The sequence below is a fragment of the Phoenix dactylifera genome, chromosome 4, assembly GCF_051530095.1.
Source record: "Phoenix dactylifera cultivar Ajwa chromosome 4, Ajwa_hap1_PhDact_Kaust_v1.1, whole genome shotgun sequence".
Taxonomy (NCBI): domain Eukaryota; kingdom Viridiplantae; phylum Streptophyta; class Magnoliopsida; order Arecales; family Arecaceae; genus Phoenix; species Phoenix dactylifera.
This window is the reverse complement of record NC_143193.1, coordinates 48,035,318-48,051,492: the sequence shown is the minus strand read 5'-3', so window position 1 is coordinate 48,051,492 and position 16,175 is coordinate 48,035,318. Positions and strand designations below refer to the sequence as shown.

Genomic DNA, 16,175 nt, shown 5'->3' with positions numbered 1-16,175 from the left:
CACTAATATCATCTTGGCTTCTTCTCAATCACTAGCCTGACTTTAATGCCTTATATGACATAGTCTCATTCTGTCACCTATCAATTAGCTGAGATTTGTCACATGAGCCACAGTTAGTATTTCCTAAGTACTTAGAAATTAGAGTACCCTTCTCTATATTAAGTACTATTTTTAAAATTCTCCTTCTTTTTCCGGCATTAAAACTCTATCAGAAAAAAGATTGCACAGTCAGGAAAAATAATAATTTCTATGTAGTGAATAGTGCATGGGAAGATAATGCCATAATTTTCCTGTTATTGTCTATTATTTTCCATTAACTATCACTATAACAACCATTATAACAATAATTAACCTTAACACTAAAAATTTGAACTATTGCTTTTAAGAAAAGTAAAAACTGTTACAGCTATTGTAATGGTGAATAAAAATTTTGCTAGGATCCACCCAAAAAAGCTCCGGTCCAACTCTGGTCTAGTTGACGTTTTCTATGATCGAGACTGTAGTCTACGTGTGTGGTACGTTGGCTATCGAAGGAAATCCTTCCATGTGTTCTTTATCGTGCTTTCTTGATCTCTGAAAATGAAAGCCCTGTACGGTGCTCCCAAGAGCTTTCAAGCTCATGTCCTCCCATTGTGCTTGTCCAATCAAAATAAGGAACAGCAACAAGAAGATTGAATCGGAAAAACAACATTAAAGATAGGAGACACAGAGAGATGTGTCCGGGTTGGGACCTGTGGGTGCGAGAGGTAAAGGGAGATCGAATCCTTATCCGGATCAACACAAACAGCTTGTATGTTGTATGGCTATGGCGATGGTGAACAACCAAATACCCAAGCTTTATTTTGGTTCACATTTTTGTGGCTAATTCCATGTGTGAGGGATAAGTTTTGTTACGTGGTCACCTCATCTCCTCATCTCGAGGAGAGGTTGAATCCAATCCTTAGACGTAGAACAATCACCTTTCCTTTATCTCGATCTTGTAAATAACTCTTGCATAAATGAAACCTAGGCGGGTATGTTCGATTTTTAACTTAGAATATTTAATTTTAAATAAACCAACCTTATCCCCAATATTTTAGATAGTCTAAAAATTTTAAAATACGCTGCTTTTGATTTCCGTAAGGCTCAATATTTCTAAAATATTGCATATTCGAAAACGCCGCGCCGTATTGGTTACCGATCAGAATCTATAAATAGGCTCTGGATTTAGTATTTTGGATTATTCAATCCACATTACTATTTTTCTGTTTTTGAAGATGAAGCAGAGAATTCTTCTCTCATTTTTTCTTTTTTCTTCTTCTAAGCCTCTTTCAAGTTTTCTTTTTTATCTGAGCATATGAAGGAGTAGGAGGCGAATCACGTTCTTAGGACAATATATATCATACGCCTCTATCCAAACAAGTTCTTTTCAATCTTAATATTTTATTCTAGGAGATTATTCCTTTATAATACTTTTATAAAATAAATATATAGCAATTTTTAGGTAAAATATTTCTAGCAAGGTATTCATACCCTTGTAAATTTCAAGGGCTAATTGGAGGTATACCTCATTACTAGACTCTTTAGAAGAGCAATCTCAGTCATCCACTTCTAGGGACTGCAATAAAAAATATTTCAAAATAGAACTCAAATTAAAAGACTATTAAAATTAGGAATTCAAAATTTCAAATGTGTACTAAAGATTTAAGAGTGATAGTTAATATAGTTGGAAATACACCTAAGTGCAGTAAATAAATATCATATTTTCTAAAAATAAAAAAATATAATTATGATCGAGATATGCCATACTAAATTGATAGATGCACAGCCATACCGCTAAACGCCGCTCTGTAGCATTAAATACCACTACGTGGCATTTCCGTAAGTGCCACGTAGTGGCATTATGTCACTTGTGGCATCACATTAATGCCACTCTGTGGCTGTGGCATTTGCCGGTTCGCGAAATCTAACGGAACAGTTTCGTCTGATCGGTCAGCAATCGAACTGATCCAGTACGAACTGAATATATATTAATAATCTGGGTTCAAGTCAAGTCAATTCTTGACTTCAGTCAGATTCTATTAATAATTAATGAATTCTTCGATCGATAAGATGAGCTGCATATTTTCCACACGTACCTTTGAATATTCTCAAAGAAACGTTCGCCTCATCAATTTGACAGTTTAACGTATTTATTTATGTGTATGTGTTTATATACATATATATCCATAAACTCGAAGCACAGTTACAAGGTTCAGGTTCTCAACACCTTCCCTTTTATTGAGAGAGATGGGTGGAGGGGATGGGGAGAAGGAGCTAACGCTGGAGAAGACACCCACATGGATCGTGGCAGTGGTATGTTCCATTATAGTCATCATCTCCCTCCTGGTGGAGAGATTCCTTCATCTTCTTGGAAAGGTATGAATGGTAGTATATTTTTAACTTCAAATTCCATGCACCAAAGTTTTTTGAAGGGCATAGGATTTAAATCTTTTTCTTGGTTTGAGAGAAATTTAAGGACCAGAGTGGAGAACAACAAAAGAAAGTTTCTTTGGCCTTGGATGGAAAAAGAAGCTCATAGCTTTTGTGTAGCTTCAAGTCTCTGAATGCATGGATATGCTCAATGAGAGAACAAAATTTTAGGTGTCAGTTGTAGTGGTGCAATGTCCAGTAGATTTTTTTTTGTTTTTTGTTTTGTGATGAAGGGAGGCTTAGCCACCCAAAATTTATAAGTCTGGTAGATTGCTGATCAGCTAAATGGATCAGGGATGATGGGTGAAACAGATTGATAAAATGGACACTTGCCTGCCAATCTGAATGTCTCTCTTTTTCCTCTTTTTCTTCTCTGAGAGCTGTGGGTTACAACCTCCCATTTCATTGACCTGTGAAATGAGGAAACACTGGCCAAGGCCTGCAAAACTAGGACAGGGAGACAACCACCTCTCATGGCAACACAAAACAACTAAATAGCCTCATCTTTCTTGGGAGGAAGTTGAGCATAGGACCAAGTTTAGCCAAAATTTGAGGTTAGTAGAAGTTCAAGCCAAAAGAAAGAACTCTTGGGTGCTCTTCAGAATATTTATTCAGAAAGCATTTCGCTATAGAGATGGAGAACAAATCAAATATATTTCAAGTGGTGAAAGATTTTTATCAAACTCTTTTTTTTTAATGACACATGATGGAAATGTCATGGACACGCCTAGCAGGAGAGGGATGTCGATCAGTTCACCCAAGTCTTGTTGGCTAAAATACTTATTTTCTCTTTATAAGTTTTTAAGATATATATATATCTAAGATATGATCAATCCTATGAATACACCTTATATACATCCGCATGATAGTCAGCATGTGTCTTTCTCTTGTTATTAAATTAAAAAGAAAGATAATTGCACAATTAAATGAGGGTGTTAGTCATAAGAGCAATAGATGATTTATTTTAAGGCGGAAGGGCTCTAACTCCACCCTCTACCTTGTATCAATCTTTCTGACCTTCTAATCTAGATCAAAGTTTAGATCTTCCAACAGACCAAGTCAAATACTTGTGACCCGAAACATCGATGCTTAGCCATGACATCACAAGACTGGGAATCACTCTAGTATGCTTAGCCAGGATGTGGATATGGATGGACTATCTCGAGATTATATCTCAATTGATTTCAGAGTTCATCTTATATATCCAATATCCAAACGAAAGTTGCGATAACTCTGTTACATCCTTTCTCTTACAAGTAGATTAATTTTGTAATGGATAAATTAGTTTCTGACCCTTATAATTATTACAATGAAGTACTAATGATACTTCGTTAATTGGATTGCATGCCCACAATTATCAACATCAACGTCTCTACAGAATTGAATCAAAATATTGAACCATTCGAACTAAAGTTTGGTGATGGAGCAGTGTGACCCGTTCATTACGTTTTCTTTCTCTGACTTGTGAACACATAATCCAATCTAATTTCCCATTCTATTCAGCATTGCACCCTACTGTGGTGGTATCATAAACGTGGATGGGACAGCCATGAAAACCATATGTGTGGTTTGGTGTTCATCCAAGGACACTAGTCCTACGTTCCAAGGTTGGTTTTTTTTTTTTTTTTGTTTAAAACGGCAATTCATATAGCTCTAATGCGAGTACATCCTGCCAAATCAGAAGACCAAGGTTCTTTCACTATCTCGTCCAAGGCATACGCCGACGAGGAGCAATCTCGGCAAGGACACGGCAAAAAGCTTTGGCACCATCCGCTTTAGTCCCTCCCATGGAAAAAGAATTTTTTCTCAGTAAAATATTTTTTTTAAAAAAATAATATCTAAAAAAATAATTTTTAAATATTTGATTGATTGTGAAAAACATATATATTATAGAGTAGCTCAATTTTGGTTAAGCATATATTTTTTAAAGAAAATTGTGTAAAATATCTGAAAAGATGTTATGCTAATCTATTTAAAAGCTTAAGAGTAATGTTTGAAGAAAAAAAAATCATTCTCAATCTATGAAAAAATTACTTTTCTATATCCCACATGAAGTTTTGTTCCTATAAAAGATTTATTTAGAAAATCTAATAGGATTGAGCTAGATTTTCTATAAGAATTGGGCCTTCTGGTTCTTTTAACCCATATTCTTTTAAAGACTCATCTTAATCTTAACCTACATCCTATTTGTGAGCCCGCTCAGCCGTAAGAAGAAAAAAAGATTCATAAAGATTTTTTTTTTTCTTTCATAGCATTTGAGCTGAGAGGGATATGTTTTTATATGGGCCTCATTCAAATAAACTACCTACTCTATAAATCCAATAAGAAATCTAGCTTATTTTTTCTGAATTTTTCAAACAGGCCCGAAATATGAGAATCTTCTTTCTATAAAAAGACTATTTTTTTATTTCTCTTTTCTGAAAACTCAATCCAAATATAAAATATTTTTTTATTTTTATTTTATATATATATATATATATATATATTCCTTCTTCTTGCGAGCCAAATAAGTTCCAAACTAACGCCTAAATCCTAATTGAGTCTACATTGGATTGACTAGGGTCGCACAAGATGCCTACAAGTCTAACGTGATAGTGTGACTTTAGTTATTATTAAATTATATTTTGTTTATATTTATATTTATTGCACATACATAAAATAAAATTGTTTACTCATATAAAAATTAAAATTATTATTTGAATAAAAAATTATATATATATATATATATATATATATATATATATATATATATATATATATATATATATATTCATTCTTAGTTATATACATTTAAGGTTATTTTAGTTATTTTTGATTTTTTTTTGATATGGCATCCAAGTTCCATTTAATACTAACGGTTTGATTAACGTTCTGTTAAATTATAGATGAAAATGTTGGGTAAAAATAAATCTTAAGAGAATGAACGTAGATTTTTTAAACTATTGGATGTAAGTATATTTAACACTAATCCAAAAAAATATATAATTTATTTTTTTAATATAAAAATATTAATTATATTATTGCATTTGCAAGTTTCAGCAGTTGCAAATTGTTGCAATCTAAATTATTTCTGTGCTATCTTCCGTTTTGCCTACTAATTACCAGCTTCAAAAAATCCTTTTCTAAGCTTGCAAACAGCTGGTCTAGGCAAGCATGACCCTAATCCATTCTAATGCAATTCGGCTCTAGAAACAGGGTGTTATGTAACATAAGAAAGAAAGCATCAATTTTTTTTCAATAGAAAATTTAATGTTGATGTAAATAATAAGCAGAAAGAATTACAAAAAGAGAGCGAATTCTAATATTAATGTTGTCGGCATAAACACCAACCAATAACCCAGATTAAACCTTCAAACTACGAATTAATAAGTTTAACACCCAAACTACAAACTAAATATGGCGACATGATGGACGACATGGGCTTAGAAAATTTCGTCATGATTTTGGATTGAGTTGGATCAGGCTAGACCAGTCTGGGTCCAGTCATCTAATATTAAACCCATTTTAGACCCAATTAATACATAAATCTGATTGTTTCTAGATAACATTAAAAAAGAAACAGACCCGAGCTATTCCCTTTTTTTTTTTTTGATTTGTTTTTCCCCTCCATCTCTCTCCCTACCTTTTTGTGTTATTTGTATCCAAGCAAGGCGTAGAGGAGGAGAAACTAATAGAAAATGGAAACAAAACATGATGAAAGTCTGTTTTAAATACTTCTATGATGCAGTATCTAAAAAGAAAGAAGCAGAAGTCTCTCTTCGACGCCCTCCAGAAAATAAAAGAAGGTGCCTCTCTCTTTCCCTTCTCTCTCTAAAGATTTATTCCCATCCTAACTTATACCAAATTTTTATAAATGGAATTTTTGATATTATTAGAGCTGATGCTGGTGGGGGTGATCTCCCTCCTGCTGGCGGTGTTCGAGGACGACACTCAGCGCATCTGCATCCCCAAGACTTGGAACCACCACATGCTCCCCTGCAACAATCACTCCTCCGCCGCCGGCCGGCGGCGGATCCTCGCCGCCGGTGGATCCAGCGAGGATGACTGCACGTCCAAGGTGAACGTCGACCTCATTGCCGTTGACATAGCCAAATTTGTCGTATAATTAAATTACGAATGTGTCCGTAAGTACATGTAGTAAGGCTAATACTAAGCCTTTGATGTACTTTATAATTAGATATTTTCTCCATGGCAACATCTCTCTAAGCAAATATTTAAATACCGATTCCGGTATGTGGTCCTTGGCTGATACGCTGGTGCAACTGGTGACATTGGCCACAGGCCACTTGGTACTGCAACTGTATCGGTACCGGAACCCATATCGATACTATATCAATACGGTCTCAGCATGCCCGGTATTAGGCATACCGACACTTGGTATGCTATTTCATACTGAGACTCAGTTTGGTATGGTATGATAATACCCGGTATGGGGCTGTATGCGTCAGTACGGCAAACCTTGCAAACATCAACCCTAGATCTTTTTTATCTAGGCTTGGAACCTGACACATCATTGTTTATCGGTTCAAATGAGTAAAAAAAAACATTTTCTTGTAAAAATTTAAGAAAACACAGCATGTTTTTGGGCATTGCATTTCTGAAATTTTGATGGCAGCTAGTGACTTTTTTCGTTTTCTTCTTTTCTCAAAGGATATGGTCCCATTATTGTCCACTACAGCATTGCACGACCTGCATATCTTCATCTTTGTTTTGGCGGTCACTCATGTAATTATGAGTGTTTCAACTATGGTTTTAGGAGGATTAAAGGTAAATAGAAGTGCCTCTTCTTACCATTTAATTCATTTGGTGCTCTTAATTTGTCGTATGCTAAATGGTCATCACCTCCGAAGCAATTCTTTTATTGAGGATATTCTTACATGGCTTAGATACGTAAGTGGAAAGCCTGGGAGGATTCAATTCACCAAGATGAAGCAATAAACGGTATTGCTCGGATCACTAGTATAATTTTTGCATGTCTATTGTCATACTGGTCATGATATGCTGAATCAGTCCGTATCCGGTCTCTGACAGGTCTGATACGGTGGTGGATAACGGTTCCGGCCCCAAGGGCCCGAATTGAGCGGTATAGAGGGCATACCGGTGCAAACTGGACCGGTTCGCATCAGTACAAGCCTGGTACCATTTTGTATTGGTGCGAACCGAACCAGTACAAGATATTTAAATGCCACATAGTGGCATTAAAAATGCCACAGACCGGTTCGCGCCTGTACAGGATATTTAAATGCCACATAGTGGCATTTTTAATGCCACTCTGTGGCATTTGGCATTTTCCATGCCACATAATGCCACCCATAGAGTGGCATTAAATGACACTATGTGGCATTGTACACACAGCGCACAGCGCCCTGTATTGTCAAATCGGTGCCGAACTGGTTCGGTAAGCAACCGGTACGTCTACCGGTACTGGTTTGGCATATCTTGATACTAACACAATTGGATGGAGTCAGTGTCTAAGGGAAAAATTAACTGATGTTGAATTTCTCTCTTTTTGGGAAGTGTCAATTCTTTTATTTTTGATTTTCTAATCAGTGCAATATAATTTGTTCAGTCTCAGACAAAGTCACTCTCATAAATCAATTTCGATTCATCAACGACCACTTTCATGGTATTGGGAAACAGTCCATGTTGCTACATTGGTTGGTAGGTATATATTTTCTGTAAGTATGAGATTTATATTGTGTTCTAATGGTGAATCGTTGAAAAAATAGTTCTCTTACAAAAAGTTCAATGAATCACCTTCAGGATTGAAGCAGTGCCATATGAAAATAAGATAGAATATAATTTTAGTCCTGGTATAAAAATATCCATTCGAACACAATTTGATGTGTAAGTTGACTTCAAGCGTGGTATGTGTGACAACTGACTACTGATCAATTTATACTTCAAGTATGAGGTCATCAAATCTTTGAATTTTTCTTTTCAGATTTCTGCCTTAGTAATTCTTATGAAGTTTCAAACTATTTGGACTTATTAGATGAAGAGGATGAAGGAACTATTTGATTCTTTTCTTTGCAGTCTCAAGTACCTATTGGTAAAGAACTATCATGCATCATCAACATAATGTGGAAAAACGCATTACAGGTTTCCGAAAGTTCAGAATTTTTTGGAGATTAAAAATTGTGAACCTGTCAAAAAATGGACTGCATTTTGAAGCATATAAACTGTGAGCTCCACCCTCATTGTGCAACTTGCTACCAAGGACAGAAGCAAACTTTGTGACGCCTTGGTGTTGAACTCTACATACTTATCAGAAACCAAAAAGAAACAAAGGGTGACTTGAATTAAAAACTAATTTGGGGATTTCAGAAGATTTGTTCTTCCATGAAATGTTGCATTATTTTTGGAGCCACAATTAGCTAAAATTGACCAAAAACAAACAATCCTTCACAATTAGACAAAATTGCGCTAACTCCACTTTTGTTGGCTTTAACCTAATTAGAGGGGTTCTTAGGGATGCTAATCGGGTAACGTATATTGGAGATAGATCAAGAGCTGAGTGCAGAATTTGGCTCAAAAGAAAGGCTCTCTGTTTTAGTGAATGCTTTCCAGATAAAATGGTGAAGTTAGTTAGCTCAAAGGATATAATGTAGTTGACTAAGAGAGGCAAAAAACAATGGAAACTCACTGATATATTTAGCGAGTTGAGAGAATTACTTCTTTTTAGGATTGTGATTTTCAAAAATATGGATTTGATTTCTTACCGAGGTATCGTGTGTACAGGGAGATTACATTGTAAATGGGAACCTCATTTCCTTGACCATTTTCCCTTCTTTTAGAATTACATTGTTTGCGCTTATTAATATCCTTCCCTTCTTTTAGAATTAGATTCATTCTAGCAATCTTTCACTATTGACTTTTTTTTGTCATGTGGGTGCTCGTGTTTGTATGTTGACATGCATCTCAAAGAACATTTTTGGAAGTCCATCAGTTATAATTGGCAAGTTTAAGAACATTCTACCTACAAGAGAATTGTATACAATGAGTAATCTTCTTGAAGTAGATTATTAGTGATGGATAAATGGTTGCTTTAAGTTGTTGATAAAAAAAGTGAAAAGTTCTTTCAGCAGTGTTTAGTTCTGTGTAGACCCATTGAGAAGATTATAGTTTTTGGGGTGGAGGCTAAATGCTGTGATTTTGAGATCTGTCCATCGACAGACATCCTTCTGCACAAAAATGGTCCTTTACAATCAGGCCTTTGTGTTAGATATTCTTTTATGATCCTTGTCAAGTCAGGGATCAGTATAAAAAGATTGTGCAACCTTTGTTGCGTGGAACATGAATCCATTGATCGTATATATAGACCTTCATGCATTTTTGGACACAAGATGTGGCAGAAACTTTGCAGTTGGTTAATCCATTTTTGCCTTTGTCTAGTGATCCCTTATTTTATTTCTTAGCATGTCATTTGATGTCACTAACTCAGGCTCTAGAACATCAAATAACAGTTGCAGCATGTTGTTTGATGGAACATCTGGAGTAAAAAATGTAAGAGAATTTTATGAAGCCACTCCAAGACAGGCTTCAAGTCTTCAAATATATAAGAAGCATCAAGGATTATCCCTTCTGTAATTGTCTATAGTTCTGGGAGGATGTGTCTCTTTACTAAGACCCGTCGTGGGTCAATGTCTCAATTGGATTCTTTGGCTTATAACTTGTGCCTCAAAAATACACATTGTGCTTTGTGTCAAATAATCATCAGTACCCATTGTCTATACTCTTTCAAAGTCTTGAAAGGAATTTTGGGAATTGTTCTCATCTCATGAGCTTAACCTGCACCAAATAATACCTACCAATTGGTCCGCTTGGTTTTGAGGGCAGACCCCCTTTCTTATGTAATGTTGCTTTGACAAGGAATATGGCTCCCAGTCTGGAAAGGTCCATGCCAGTTCTACAGTCAGTTGTGAAAACCTACTCAGTTCTTTCATAGGGTCTTCTTGTCTTAGAGCTGTATTTTGTGTTATATGGTTAACACATTTCAATGAGAAGAAGCTTGGATGATGATGAGGGGCTATGAGCTTTGCCTATGCCATTGACTTCGAATTATTGCATGATAGATGATACTATACATCCAGAATCTTGTATATGTTTAAAATGTTCAGAGGTATTATACTCATCTTCATGAAGAGGTTGCACTCTATGTTTCCTTCATTAAATTCTATGATTTTATCATTTTTCAGACATTGTTATTATCCCTTTCCACCTCACAGAAGGCACTTTTTTCTTTCTTAAATGATGTCTATTTTGCCTTCTCAGCATTCTTTTGTAAAACAGTTTTATGGATCTGTGACGAGATCGGATTACACAACAATGAGACTGGGTTTCATCATGGTAAGGAATGCTGGTTGAAGCTTAGTATATAATTTCTTATGATGTTTTTTTGTTTACATCCTATGTAATTGCTTCTATTTTTTTCACCTACTAAACCTTTCAGTTACAGACACATTGCAGGGGGAACCTGAAATTCAATTTTTACAGGTACATGGTAAGGGCTCTGGAAGCTGATTTTAAAAAGGTTGTTGGTATCAGGTAATCTTTTCTATTAAAATTGCCTCTGGTGGTATCTTTTATCTGCTTTTCTTTTAACTCCTTATTCCTTTCTTTTGCACAACACCCTCACACACACAAAGTAAAGAGGAAGAGAAAAAAAAAAAAGAAAAGAGGTTGTAGGATGTTGATATCACAGTAGAAATTGTCACCCGTAGCTGTAATCGATCATGATAATTAATTTGATCTTCAACTTTTCTGACTTTTGCAGTTGGTATTTCTGGATTTTTGTGGTCATCTTCTTGATGCTGAATATTCATGGTGAGCCCAATCTTAAGCTTCTCGTTTCACAAATTTGAATCAGAGCTGAACTGCACCCTTTTCCACCTAATATTCTTCATTTTCTACATAAGGCAATAAAATTCCTCTCCAGTATCTATAAAAAAAAATGGAATAAGGATTATTACATAGCAAATGCCTCAACCCCATAGACCAATTAAATTAATGTTTCAATTGATATTTTCAAAGCATATAATCAAAAATCAACCGGCACAGCTTCTCTTCATATCATACTAAAATTATGATGCTTTTTTTTTGTTCTTTTACCAAATAAGTAGCTCAATTAATTTTTTTTTACAATTATGATGCGTAACTAAATTTTTTTGTTCTCTTCATATCATACCATTCATATTCGTTGTCCCCTCAAACTGCATTATAGTATCTTTAAAGAGTCTTATAATTTACCATATTATTTTCCTTAAAAGTTTAGCTTCTTATTGGCCTAACATAAATTTACTTCGCGTGACCTACTATCTGGACTTTTTTAGATAGTTTAATGCACATGTTTCGAACATTTGCGTTTGTAACATTGAGAAGTAAATTTGAAAGCTCCTTTTTCTTTAGGGCAAACAAAGTAACGTGCTTCAGAAAATCTAATGACATTAAAATCGTCTCGAAGCACTATTGGAAGTCCCAATGAGACCTGCTATTCTGGATTTTTCCAAACTGTTGGAGTTGATTGGCCATTTGGCCCTTTCAGTCTCTCCAAATATTTCCTCATGACTTTATAGTTATTTCATTTCTAATTCTTTTGCAATTCATTACATTTGTATAATACGTTGTATATTTTCTTTGTGCAGGGTGGCACACATATTTTTATGTAGCTTTCGGTCCATTAGTTGTAAGTTTGTGCAACATTAGTTCTCCACCAAGCATGCCTCAATAAAATTTCTCATTCTCGAGTTTCTCCTATAGTTTGATTTTGTCAAGTGTTTTCTGTTAACTTCTTGGAACTGATGATTAACAATTTAGGTGGTGAACTATCTTGGTATTGTTTTTCTTATTTGAATTAACAGTGTCATTGTTCTGGCTGAAGATTATGTACATTCAATTCTTTCACCTTGATATCATGATAATATGGTAATGATATAATCATATTATCTTAATCCTCTATTGAAATATTTGGTCATGATGTAAAAATTTTCACTCACTATAAAGAAAAATACATTTTTTGTGCAAAATTGTCCCGATATATTTGGAGACATTCAATTAAACTAGAGTGATTTCTTACTATGCATGTGCATGCATGCAAGCATGCATGTGTTAAATAGAGTTCCTTTTGTTATTTTCCTAATAAACATATTGTGAGAACACATCGCCTAAAACTTTGATCCTTCTCTACTCGTTCTTACTAATATGAAACCATAGTTCAACTTCAACAACTTGGATGTTTTCTCTGTTCATGAAATGATTGTCTTCAAGTTACATATTCTTGGCATGAATGAAGCAGATATCATGGATGCCAAGAGTAATTCTGATAATCGAGCTTATTACTCTTATTTAAGAGAATGTATCTAGATTTTTGTTTATTGCAGATGATATCTGTGAGTCTATGAGATGGAGAATAGGATTGATTGAATAAAATTATTAAGAATAATTTTGAGGATAGAGGTCCAAAAATTAAAAGATTAATAAACACAATGTCTAAAATTCCAATCTAGTGGAAACAATTTGAAAGTCAGGCGAGTTGATAGAAATGAAATTCCACCATCTGGAAGCATCATTAGAAATATGAAATAAAGCAATGAAACATAGATGAACTCATATCTGAAATATCAGGAGCTGATGGATAATTCCATTGTGACCTAGGAAAAGTTCATGAGACACCATGGCTTGCATTTTATACGATCCAGAATGTTGGATGACAATAAAGGTCTAAGCACAAAGGACTGTAAAGATGACATGCAGAGGTTATCATGGAAAAAACTCAGAGGATAAGGCAAGAACTAAATTATATGCATATGATTTGCACAAGTTGATAATGAATTGACTGAGATTTTATGTCTAATAAAAAGTGAGGAATGAGCATGTTAGAGTGAGCTGCACTGATTGTGGAGGCTAATAATGATTCAACCACACCATAAGTAGAGGTTAGTAAGAAACAAGAGGCAAGACCTAAGCTAACGCATGGAAGCTGTAAGAAAGAAGAGGTTAGTAACAGTTGACTGATTAAAACAATCCCAAATAATTAAGATATGGCTTGGTGATTATGATTATCATTTTTTTCAAAATGGATTTCACATATTGGATTCTTTATGTTTGTTACAATATTACCACATGCATTATTGTAATTCATAAATGATATGGATGTTCGACACAGCATGTTGAGACAAAAAAAGATGAGTTTTGCCATGTTCTTCCACTGCAATTTATCCTAAATTCATTTAGTGAACATGTGTTCAAGCATTGTTCTCTGCATGTACGTGCGCACCTGCATCCAAAAAAAATATACAAGCATGTACTGTTAAGAGATGGACTTGCTAAAGCCTGTAAGTTAATCTCTCCAGTCTCATCAACTTGTTGCAGCTTCTACTGGCTGTGGGCACCAAGCTGGCGCATGTCATGACTCAGTTGGCCAAGGCGGTTGCTGAAAAGCATTCGGCCATAGAAGGAGATTTAGTTATCAAGCCTTCTGATAATCTGTTCTGGTTTCAGCGGCCTCGGCTCATACTCATCTTGATTCATTTTCTGCTCTTCCTGAATTCCCTTGAGATTGCATTGTTCTTCTGGATATGGGTAGGCAGCCTGTAAAAAAAGCCTCTGGATACCGTTCACCTGTTTATAGGGACTTCTAAGTCTGATGAACAGAATGAACTATAGGTTCATGAAATATGGAACTTGTGTGAATGAATGCTCTCACACCAAGTGACTACCTTACAAAATCCAAATATTGAAAGTTCTTTAACTATTTTCGATTTTTTTAAACAGATGTTGAGTTTCCAAATTTTTATCTCAACTTGATAATGAATTCCTTTCTTCTTAACATTTTGAAATTATGTAAATCATTCAAGTTTTTTATAATTTATGACTTATTTATGTTTTGCGAGCATCGATCAATATTTCCCTTTGCAGGTGCTGATCAAGATTTTTAAGATATACCTTCAATGCTCCCTCCTTGATTATTATTTGCTTTTTTCTTCAATCCAAAATATCTCTTATGATTTTATCCTCAGTTTTCCAAGTTTCATGCTTTTCTTTGTGATCCTTTCCTGAATCCCATCTCTGTGACTAGAATCTAGAGTTTGTTGTCTGCTGATGTTAATAAGATATGGAGGCATCTTCTATTTAGTAGGTGTCCTATTCCTTTAAAATTGACTGAATGAACTTAGAAAGTTGTGGTTACATGCTGTGTTTTCCTATTGTTAACAAATAACTTGAGGCATTGATATGACGTTCTTAAACAGATCAGGTTTGGTTTTGACTCCTGCATCAATGGAAGTGTAGGCTTCAACATCGCCAGACTTGTAATTGGGTAGCAATTTTCTTTATGCCTAGCAGCCAATTTTCTTGATCTAGTCATTTTACTGAAGTTCCAACGAACATATCTACACTCTGTAACTACTTTTCGTTTTCGGGTAATGTTAGGGTGACTGTTCAGCTTCTCTGCAGCTACAGCACCTTGCCACTCTATGCCATCATCACCCAGGTCAGTTGCCAATTGACACAAAGATCTACCTTTTCATGAAAACAAATTGGAGCACAGTGTACTGACTATAGCTGCTTTTTACTGGATTGTAACTAAGATGGGGACTTCATTCAAAAAAGTGATATTTGATGAGCATATTCAAGAAGGCCTTGTAGGCTGGGCTCAGGAGGCAAAGATGAGGGCAGGGCAAAGAGCAGACAACTATCAGACTGGACCAAGCCATGTTGGACCAAAAGATGGGACTCTTGTGGCAGTTCAGACACCAGAGATATCTGACCAGGGAAAGTTTACAGTAGAAGAGGAGGGGAATGCTAGGCTTTTTAGGAGAAACACATCAAAAGCATCTATGCCATGACCCACCATCTGAAACCTACTACCGTATCGTCTTACGATTTTTGAGTCAAATATCATGCTCATACTATCCAAGCATCCAAACAACCTTAACATGTATCATACTGCAGGTGTATATTATGAGCTTCTGGAAGGGTTGATGATACATTATCAATGTCCTTGCATGTGAAGCATTAGGCCAATCTGCTGACATTGAAGGGATAACTGACAAAATAAATGGCAATTTCTCATCATTATTTTTATGCCATTTCAGATTAATGTTTTGCACTGCATCTGATGATGACAATTGTCCTTTTTCTTTTCTTACTCTTAACATTATGAAGGGTGACCTGTCTGACTTCCAGTGTTCAGGTAGCATGAATCATTGTCACTTGTTATGAACTAAAACTCATTGAAGTCTCTTCCATCATCTTTCTTAGTCTTGGGTTTTTGGCTGCTAATGCCCTATCTTTCTTCTCTACTGCTAGTCCCTTCATTACAGCTTTTCTAGTTGCATTGCTTGGCAAATATGTCAAGATTGCAGTACCTCAGGCCCAAAACTTTACATCTTCAATCATTCCATATCATTGTTTCTGTAGCAAATTGCTTGACCCAGTCAAAAATCCAGATTGCACCCAGATAACTATCCTCCTCGCCATCATTGACATTGTGATCTATCAATGAATTTCCATCAAGAAGTAAGGTTCTCCATGGAAAACAATAATGCAGGATTCAGTTCTTCCACCTACCATAGCAACTTGTATAGCAATGGTCTTGGTTTATGTAGTTCATCAATAATTGGATACTTGTACAAGGCGGCCAGAAGTTGAGGATCCCCTCTCCATTGAAAGCTGTGGAGACCCCTTCTGATCCTCAAGATTGAGGCTTATCATGAAAGATCCCA

The 16,175-nt window shown here is 35.4% G+C and overlaps 1 protein-coding gene across 6 annotated transcripts; it reads left to right on the top strand.

Moving 5' to 3' along the window:
- The first annotated feature begins 2,093 nt into the window (after positions 1-2,093).
- Positions 2,094-15,525, top strand: LOC103716064 (MLO-like protein 1). 6 transcript variants are annotated; one of them, XM_088720252.2, is made up of 15 exons: positions 2,218-2,397; positions 6,179-6,236; positions 6,327-6,508; positions 7,102-7,218; positions 7,338-7,392; positions 7,483-7,566; positions 8,021-8,112; positions 10,744-10,800; positions 10,910-10,998; positions 11,228-11,277; positions 12,096-12,136; positions 13,822-14,031; positions 14,700-14,767; positions 14,881-14,941; positions 15,039-15,525. In XM_088720252.2, the coding sequence occupies exons 1-15, from the start codon at positions 2,269-2,271 to the stop codon at positions 15,294-15,296; spliced, it is 1,551 nt and encodes a 516-aa protein (XP_088576378.2). In that variant the 5' UTR covers positions 2,218-2,268; the 3' UTR covers positions 15,297-15,525. The 6 variants fall into 6 exon arrangements, with proteins under 6 accessions (XP_017700218.3, XP_088576378.2, XP_088576377.2 ...); XM_088720251.2 differs by having other exon boundaries at positions 2,219-2,397; positions 10,726-10,800; XM_017844729.5 differs by lacking the exon at positions 7,483-7,566 and having other exon boundaries at positions 2,094-2,397; positions 10,726-10,800.
- The last annotated feature ends 650 nt before the right edge of the window (positions 15,526-16,175 follow it).